This window comes from Prinia subflava, chromosome Z (genome assembly GCF_021018805.1).
Source record: "Prinia subflava isolate CZ2003 ecotype Zambia chromosome Z, Cam_Psub_1.2, whole genome shotgun sequence".
NCBI lineage: Eukaryota > Metazoa > Chordata > Aves > Passeriformes > Cisticolidae > Prinia > Prinia subflava.
Genome location: NC_086283.1, coordinates 84,146,188 through 84,155,954, shown reverse-complemented (window position 1 = coordinate 84,155,954; position 9,767 = coordinate 84,146,188). Strand labels below are relative to the sequence as shown.

Below are 9,767 nucleotides of genomic sequence, written 5' to 3'. Positions count from 1 at the left end.
AGGACAAAATGCTTCTGCCCAGGCAATAATGGAAATGGCAAGACATGGAGGTTTTCAAAAGGTGACATATTTCAAACCTGACCTCAGACTTGTCTGATCTTTGCTTAGGCTGTAGCAATAATGAGCACTTTTTAAAAAAAATGAACCATTATCAACCACCTTTTGAAGCTGTTCAAGTTAGTAAAGATTAATAACATAAAAAAGATGCAAAGAAAACTCAGACTGAGATTTTATTTTTTGTCACTGACAGACATTTGCCTCTTCTTAGCCAGATGTAGAGAAAAACCCCAAACCAAACCCAGAATCAAAAGATGTGATCCCTCAGCACTAAGATAGGAAGGGCTGCTAATTATGTGATGCCTTGGACTAGAGGCTTGGGAAGAAAGTGTTCCATGGATGGGACTGGACCCATTAAAGTGAAAAACAGCATTTGTCTTAAAGAAATAATCACTACCTTGTTCAGTACATTCTTGTTTCTGTGACAGATGCCCTTACTGTAATGACAGCACAGAGACACAAACAGAAACCCTCTTTGTTCCTAATACTACTGGTTTCCTCAGCTGCTTCTTTGGCCCTGCTGTGCCCTGCTTTTTCCAGACAGTGTTATCCCCCTTCTACAGCTCTGAGGATCTTACCTGCAGAGCAAGCACATTTCAGAGACTGCCCTTGGAAAGGGGCACAGTAGGCTTTGGCTAGCAGCCTTGTGTTCTGTGGCAGAGGGCTGCACTGTGGAGTCAGGAATGCCTCCCTTTGGGAGCTGAGACACTGCCAGACGTAACCACCCCTGTGGAAGCAGGAGGCCCCTGTTTGTGTGACTGGGAGCTCTGGAGAGTCAATATACTCACAACTGGTAAGTGACCATGAGACAAGGATGGCAAAGTATCATCTTCTTTGCTCAGGGAGACAGTCCAGAAGCTGCTGCTGCAGAACACGGTTATTATGTTGGTTCTTAAGCCTGAGGTCTATTGTTAAACGGGCATGAAAAATATTTATTAAAATGTATGTCATTCTTAACAGGGCAATCAGAATGCCACAGTTACTCCTGATTAATATTTCAATCTTCCCTCACAGTCACAGAAAGTCATTTCATCTTGCTTCTGTCATTGGTTAGAAGCCAGGAAACTTTACTTCAATGTTTTTGAAAAACTTTTTTATACAAAAAGAAGCATTTTTGACTAAAGAAAGATCCCCATTAAAATGAGCAAGAGGTTCAAATGTGAAATATACTTCAAATCTGGCTCAGAACAAAAACTCAAACCCAATACACTAGGAAAACTACAAATTCTTTATATGCCAGGTAAAGCAGATGGTGTTAAAATTCCTCCTCAGCTTGTCTGGAACGAGAGCATTTCAGCTGCAGCAGCCTCTCCACAGTGTCTGCAATGGTTCTTTCCCCATGCACCTTGTTGTCTCGGGTGCGGATGTTCACTGTTCCACTTGCCTTCTCCTTTTCACCAACAACTAGAAACAAGAGGCAAAGGAATAAACTGTTTTTTCACAATTCTGTCACTTACTTGTAGGGCAGAGTTTCTCTGTCAAAAGCTCCTTCTACTACTAATGGATCCCAGATGGTTTTAAGGCTAGTGCTAGATCCCAAATTCACACAACAGGACTAACATGCTGCCTCAAAAACATGTACTTCAGAATGAGTTTCTAATTTTTCCTGCATCACTCTTTCTGAAAGAGGCTTCTCTTATGCTTGCATGCCTAGTTCAGAAATGTACCACAGCTAAATGCAATGAAAACATATTTCTTTTGCTGAAGTAGAAGCAAGAGCATAAGTTTTTGGGAGGATGGAAAATCACTTAAAATCTGACTGATAAAGCACAAGAGACTTGTGCTATCTATCCCCACACTGCTGCCCAGAAGATAGCAAAAAGTATCAATAATGCCTAGGGTCACAGTGATCTCCCTTCAGGGACAGATGTACAAGCCAGGAATGCCTATGATATCAGCAGGAGAGGTTCTCTACCGTGGAGGCCCCTAGGAACAAACTGACCTAAAACAGTGATTACAACTCTCTGCCTTGTTCACAGAATGATCAAACCCTGTAACAAAAGGGTCAGCCAGGACAAGGTAGCTAATACATTACCCAGAATAAAGTTATACTGTGCAAGCTGAGCATTTCTGATCTTCTTGTTCAGTGTGCACCCAGGATCAACATCAACATCTGCCATAAATCCAGCATCATGAAAGTGCTGCCTGACCTAAGAAAAAAAGTATATAAAATGTCACTACAGGATATTCATGACCACAAACTAATCATGACTTGCAGATTTAAACCATTTTGGGTTATCTGAACCCTAAAACAAAGGCACTGTTATGTGTTCAGTCTTTGGAGATGAGCCCAGTTTAAGAAATCAAAATACATCTGCTATCATGCAACTATATACATAATAAATAATTATGTACACAGCGATGTGAACATCTTAATGTTTGGGCTGAGTAGTGATTTGAGTCTGGTATTGTAAAAGGCAACAGGATGGTGGAGCTCACTGATTAGAAGAGAATTTTTTTAAAAAATTTGCAGACTATTTTATTTATATATAATGCGCTTGGAAGAATTACAGGCAAAAGTGTGCTGGATGCTAAATATGCAAAGACTCATTTTCATCTTTCTTACTGCTCTACAAGAGGCACATGGCCATGGTGGACTAGAACATGAAGGCTAAGACAGATTTGAGAGAGAGAAAAACTAAGTTTTCCAAAAATAAAAGTCTCACAAAGATCAACATTCGTTATTCATATAGCCAAAATATAACTCAGGTTATCATTAAGTGATCTACATCTTCAGCAGCTAATTGTCACTGTAATACAAAAAATTACTCAATGTAATATGCAAGGACTTGGAATATGTCTCTGAGATAAATACTATTAATCATCAATAACTAAGTATTTCAGCTTAATACGATATACTGAAAACAAAGCCCTGAAACCATATACATCACCTTTTGAGCATACTCATCACATGCTGGTCCTACTGGTACCACCATTACTTGCTGTGGGGACAGCCAGAGTGGCCTTCAATAAACAAACAAAAGAAGTTTATATAACTTTCTGTGTTTTTTCAGCACAAAAAATACTGTCTACAGAGAGGAATAAAATCTACACAAAAGACTCTTAAAGCCTGCTGCACGATTGGGTTCAGAGGTGATGAGAGCCCTATATTCATTACAATTATTTTCACAAAAGAACTGAGTGTCTAAAAGGACTGTGGCGTGGGTACGACTGTGGCGGTGTGTGAAATTTAGTTTATTAAGGTTGTTATATGTTCCTTTGTTCCCTCCTCATCCACGTGTACCCCTGAGGCAAGTGACGTAACTGTCAGTTTTCTGTCCATCAGAAAGCCCGCGAGTTTTGTATTTCTCCCTGTCCCCTGGTTGGCAAAAGTTGAATATCGCACCCGTCTAACGGTCCCTATAACTCCCTCTATTGGTTGTTTCACCTTTACCCCTCCCTGACACCATCTGTATAAAAGTGTACACAGAACCACCCTCGGGGTAGTTGCGAGAGCAGGCGCAGGCGCGAGAGATCGCGCTTGCGGCACAATAAACATCACTACCTCGCAGCCTCCCATCCTGCCTCTGCTTCGTCACTTTCAGACCGCTGCCAAAGATCTCTCGAAACAAAGAACCCACAGGAATCAGTATTGTTCGACTGTGCACGAACTGATCCTCGTCCCGTGTCGCGGTGCCTGGGCTGGCCGTGCGTGGAGACACTGAGGTCTCGAAACACAGCACTGTGACACACGACCACTTGCTGACTGGAAGATTGCTGTTGTGTTTTATGACATAACAAAGCCTAACTGATTGAGCTCATCCCTCACTAAGCACAGGAAAACCTTTACTTTTGAGTCTTGTCATAATCAGAGGGGTGACTCCCACTGGGTATTAACACAGGTGAAGCAGATCACCTACATAAATGACTCTTTACAAGATGGTCCTGCTGCAAAAACAGTTGGGATGCACATGCCGTGGGCAGACTAGCTGTATGCTGCACCTGCACTGGCAGTATCATGTCAAATCTACCATATCTTGAATAATTTCATATCTAAGGAAGGTGGTTCAGAAGAAATTGCCCTGTGGTATTCCTAGGCATTTCACCCTAACAAGCAAGTGGAACAAACAGACCCTCTTGACTCTCCAGTACTTGGGGCTGATTTCTCTCCTACATGACAAGTCTGCTTGAACTGGAATAACTTTCCAACATTACCATTTGCCTCCATAGTTCTCAGTTAGAATGGCAATCATTCTCTCCACAGATCCCAAGATAGCCCGGTGAATGATAACTGGTCTTGTCTTGTCATTGCCGTCATGGCTGTAAAGAAATGCTTTTGTAAGATTTCTTTTCTTGATTCAACCTTATGCCTATAACTGTCACTGAAGTTAGATTACACAGAAGTTAAAACCACCAGCCTTTGTGCCTACCTGACAAAGGTGAGGTTAAATCTGACTGGCAACTGGAAGTCAAGCTGAATTGTAGCACACTGGTGGTAGCGGCCAATGGCATCCTTAATCTGAATGTCAATCTGAAGAACAAGAAGATAAACTTTTACAGCTAAGATACAAGCATTCCCCTCTGAAAGCAAATTGACTGTTTTGAGATGAAGCTTCACTCAATGCAGAAGAATTCTATGCAGTTTTAAACTGCATAGTTTTACTTCTACCTTCATTAGGCTTTAAGTGATTCACAGGTTCTGATGCAAAAAATGTTAGAGCTAAAACAGAGTGAGTAACTAGAGAGATAATATATTGGGGGGAACTACATTTCACGTCTCCAATTGTATTTTGTGAGTTTCAGTCTGGAACTGTCACGGTACTTTTCACTGAGTGAACACAGCAGAACCTACATATAGAACTGAACATGTCTCCCCACTAATGAGATTTCTTCAGCCTTGAAGTGGCAAATTTATACTTCTTTATTATGCAGTATTTGAAGACTTTGTAGTCTGTGTTACAAATTTAGGGCTTGAACACAGGACAAGAATCTGTTAGAGAGTCCACTTACCAGCAGGAACTCTTATCAATCAGTAACACTTGTTCTGACCAAGGAATCAAGCCTGTTCTTTCTTTTGTATCTAACACTTATATCCTGAGTACACTGATGATACAACTTAGACAGAGAAGACTTACAGAAAAGAGACTTATAGTGTCCTGACCATATTTAATTATTACATTGCTCACTTACTTACCATTTTAGCAGTATATATCAGGCTACATATTGAGGCAGTATGGCTTATTTTATTTCGTGTAAAAAACAAACAGATCAGCGTTTTACCAACTCAAGATCTAAATGTCTTTCAATTTTGCATCCAGAATGCAGTTTATTGGAATTCAGCTAGTCACCAAAGAGCTTCTAATCAAAATAAATAATTTACAATCTAATTTATTTCCAAATCCAGACTGTATGAAAAGCAGGTGTTAAGATTAGTTAATGTTAACAAATGTTCCTGTGTATTTGTCTTCCTTCAATCAAATACAGAAATAATACTAGCTGCTACAACACATTTTATCTACAAGACACAAACCAAAACTGATTCAAGTGGCACACAAAGAGAGAAATCAGAACCATCTTACTAGATGAGACACAAAGATAATTGTAGTCTAGGCGTATCAATTTAGAGATCATTTCATAATGTCCTGTGTCCTTATGTGCAAAGAAAACAAGGAAATCTCCAAAAACCCCTATTTAATCTGTACAAACTGAGGAGCCTGTTTTTGAGAAACCCAACAAATTCACATGATCAATGCACGGGGATTTTCAAACTACCAAAAGCCACCAGTAACTCATCACAACTTCAAAACTGTGCAGTTAAAGAAATAAAAATTTGTTTAACCAGTAAGTTTACTTTTGATTTTTCTCCTGACTTAGGATTCACTTACTGCTGAAAGGATTATTTCCAACGCAGAAGTTGCTCTGCTAAAACAGGTCTTACAGTGCCACCTTGTGTTTATACCACCCATTAAACCAGCCAGCTGTTTAAGCAGCAGACAAATAGCTTATTCATGTTAATTAAACAAGTGTTAAAGCAGTTAAAGCTATGTGAAAACCAGGATCACAGAGGATTATTTCTCTCTCAAGTATGTTAGAGTTTATGTATCTGGAAAAACAGAATTTCAGTCAGACAGCATCTTTAAATGATAACAAAAAATAATCCCTTCTTTCTCATTCCAGCCTTTTGCCTAATCCAAACAGAATTAAAAGCCAAATCCAGCTAGGGGTTAGCAAAACACTAACCTTAGGTCCATAGAAAGCTCCATCACCAGGGTTTAACTCCCACTTCTCACCAAAGGTATTGAGGCTGTTTTCAAGTTGCTGGAAATAACGAACACATTAACTCAGTGTTTCTTTACACATTACAGTTTCAGGTCAGCCTGCACCTACAAATAGATGATCCTACAAAATTCTCACTACTTCTCAGTTACTGCTGAAACACATTTTTTTTTCTGAAAAAGGGAAGTTTTGGAAGAACATCAGCTAAAAAAAAAAATAAAAATTCTCCAAGTTTAAACACACAAAATTAATGCATTCAGTTTGGAAGAGGCCAAACAAGCATGAGCTAAGATACAAGAACTTTTTCGTATGAAATTCAAAGTTTGTAGTTAATGTTGAGATGGTATCTGCTCTGGTACACCGAAAGTCTATTCCTGCCTTATCTTCTGCCCAGCATTGCACCCGCAGTGGCCAACACCATCCCTTTCAACCTCACTTTTTGGAGATGGCTTTAAGTGTTATTACAAGGGTTGCCAGAATTGATTCTTCCTCCTTTTTAATTATCAAAAAAAGACAAGGAGAAAGAGATCATTTGATGCTTACATGGAGTCTGCCTCTATACTGAGGGCAAACCGTTTACAGCAGCCAGACTGAACTGAAGGCAGTTATTGAAGTTATATTGCTCATGCCCAGCCCAGCTTCACTGTACCTCCCAGAAAGCAGTAAGTTCTTCCAGAAGATGCAGCCTTACATCACTGAAAAGCATAAGAGTACTGTTTTACCTTTTCAGCTTGATTCCACACTTCAATATCTCCCAGGAACTTTTCAGGACGAGTGGACAGATTCAGTTTAAATGAAAATCCAAACACATCATACACGGTACGCAAGAACTCCAGACAGCTCTTTATCTCCTCTTCAATCTTGACGATAATAGATAGAAATCATGTCTCAAATATGGAAAATTCAGTTTACCTCATTTTAATGCCCAGTTTCATTTCAGCAGCAGCACCCACCTGCTCCATAGCACAGAAGATGTGAGCGTCATCCTGCTGGAACCGGCGTACTCGGGTGAGTCCCGTGAGTGCTCCCGACAGCTCATTGCGATGCAGGACCCCAAAATCTGCCAGCCGCAACGGCAGCTCGCGCCACGACCTCGGGCGATGGTCAAACATAAGGCTGAAGGAAAGGTTTATTACTTAAAGCTCACTGAGAACCAAAATTCTGCAAAGAACACTCAGGGAGGAAAAGCCAGTGACAAAGCACATGCACGTAAGGCCACCGGTGTAATCTGGATAGAACCATCAGTCTTATATAGATTTTGTCAGGAAAACAATCTCCTTTTGCAGCCAGTGGGCCTTCCTCTCCTCACAGAGAAGAGATAAAACAGCTCCTAAAACTGAGCATTAAAAGCTAAATGCCACAAAACCAACAATGCCCCAGTAATGATGGGGGGCGGGGGGGTGTCACTCTAATGGTAAAATGACATGTCATTTCTCAGTGTCTCAAGTGAAGAGAGCACACAGACATAAGACATATAATTACATCACTCCTGGCAGAATGAATAACTGAAGGTAGCCATCTTTTTAATTACGCAGGCAAAGGAAGCAGAGCGGGTTTCATCTAGGTTTTTTTTCAATCAGAACAGTCTCTGGTAACCTGAATTTGCTATGTATTTACCAGTGTCCTGGACAGTTCATAGGCTTCAGAGCAAAGATTTCTTTCTCCACTTCAAAGGAAAACATATTGTCACTGTAATGCTGCCAGTGCCCTGAAGTCATCCACAGTTTGCTGTTGAAAACATTTGGAGTGACAACCTCCTGGAACCCACGTTTTCGATACTCACTCTAGAACAGGCGTAGAATAAGTAATAAAGAAAACAAAGGTAAGCACAGGCTTCAACCTGCAGACACAGAAATATAAGAATGACGCCATACAAAAGCCACATGACTTAGGAAGGGAAGGAAAGGGAGAAAGAAGATCAAACTTCAAGTTGGGCATGCCAGGATACATCCCTTCCACCAACCTTTCCCCAGACAATTTCTCTAGTAGAAAGTTAGCAAGAAGAACAAGTTTCCTCCCTACAAGCAATGCAGTAGTCTCTAATTGCTCAGTGACCCTTGATATATTACTCTGCAGCCCAAATATGCAGTAATGATAAGAGACTTCAGAATTCTTTTCCTACATAGATTTTCAAAACAAATAGGTCTACAAAACCAAACGAAATATGTTTATTAAATCAATATGCATCAATGGAACAGCAGTAGTATGAGCTTAGCCCTACTATTAGATGTCAAAGAATTCCCATGACAAAGACCTTTATCACAGCTTTAACTGCAGGTATAAAGTTTATTACTGTTAAATGTAGCATGCTGGTACGTATTTTTTTTAAAATTATGCGATTTCTACTACAAGATTTCCAAAAGGTATTACTTACCCGTATAAATTCAATTAATGTGTTATAAATGTAAGCTCCTTTTGGCAAGAAAAAACAGCTACCAGGGCTGAGCTCATGGAAGAAAAACAATTCTTGGTCCTGCAGGAAAATATTACTTTAAAAACTTAGAATTTGCACCCTACCATTTTCACTAAACACTCACAAAAGATATGTCACTGACTGGGCACCACTAACAAGAGTTTCAAAAATTAAAACATAGGAAGAAAACCAATATCCAATATAACATGCACTTTCACTAGTACTTTTATGTCTGCCAGCAGTCACAGGGGAAGAAAATTTTTCAGTTTCCTGTTTCACTCACTACTGCTGAGCCAAAACTTTACACTTAACTCCCAACTGTGCCCCCACAGTTCCCTCACATTGGCAAGTATATGTTTAGTTCTGCTTCTACAGCTCTTTAATTATCTGGACATGAACTGATTGTGTGAACTACAGCTGGTTAATGTTGTTACAAACAGGTGCACACACCTGAAATCTGCAAACGGGGAATTCCTCAGTATTTTGTCATGATGTACTAGCAGCAGACATTTTAACCCTGTTCAGAACTATCAGTTATCTGACATGGGTTTCCATCTGAAAAAAACAAACCCAAGAACCAGCTAATAGAAAACATAGCTGTATACTGCAGATTCTGAAATCATGCAGGAGTGAAGTGCATGAACAGACTGCAGTAGGAACTATATTCTGTTCAGATCAGTGTGTGCAATAAGGATGTTATTGTGTTTAGAGCATTAGAAAGTTACTTATCTTAAGAAGCAGTTGACTTCACAACCCAACTGAAACTAAAATTGTGTCACACCTTGGTTGTGGCAGCAACTATAGGCTGTCTTCAAGATGCTTTCAATTAAGTGGTTCTATCCCCACAGTGCTTTTGAAAGGTGTTACTAGAAAAGCAGTCTCACCCGCCCAATTTTTCTGTGATCTCTGCTTTTAGCCTCCTCCTGGAATTTCTCCCATTCCTTCAGCATTTTTGTATCCGGGAATGAAATTCCGTAGATCCTCTGGAGGGATTCCATATCGGCCTTGCCTTCCCAATAGGTAGAAGAATTCTGCATGCAAAAAGAAATTCAACATTTAAGAAGGGGAGAAGCCTCCACAT

The 9,767-nt window shown here is 40.1% G+C and overlaps 1 protein-coding gene across 2 annotated transcripts in view; it reads right to left on the bottom strand.

Moving 5' to 3' along the window:
- Positions 1-217: 217 nt before the first annotated feature.
- The window catches only part of TARS1 (threonyl-tRNA synthetase 1), a 35,628-nt gene continuing 26,078 nt past the window's right edge, over positions 218-9,767 (bottom strand). For both annotated transcript variants that reach the window (XM_063421437.1, XM_063421436.1), the window contains exons 9-19: positions 9,571-9,717; positions 8,648-8,746; positions 7,891-8,057; positions 7,227-7,389; positions 6,996-7,133; positions 6,238-6,315; positions 4,428-4,528; positions 4,213-4,317; positions 2,949-3,021; positions 2,093-2,207; positions 218-1,461 (exon numbers count right to left, since the gene is read on the bottom strand). In XM_063421437.1, coding sequence (XP_063277507.1) covers positions 1,313-1,461; positions 2,093-2,207; positions 2,949-3,021; positions 4,213-4,317; positions 4,428-4,528; positions 6,238-6,315; positions 6,996-7,133; positions 7,227-7,389; positions 7,891-8,057; positions 8,648-8,746; positions 9,571-9,717 — 1,335 coding nt within the window. In that variant the 3' untranslated portion in view covers positions 218-1,312. The remainder of the gene's footprint in view (positions 1,462-2,092; positions 2,208-2,948; positions 3,022-4,212; positions 4,318-4,427; positions 4,529-6,237; positions 6,316-6,995; positions 7,134-7,226; positions 7,390-7,890; positions 8,058-8,647; positions 8,747-9,570; positions 9,718-9,767) is intronic.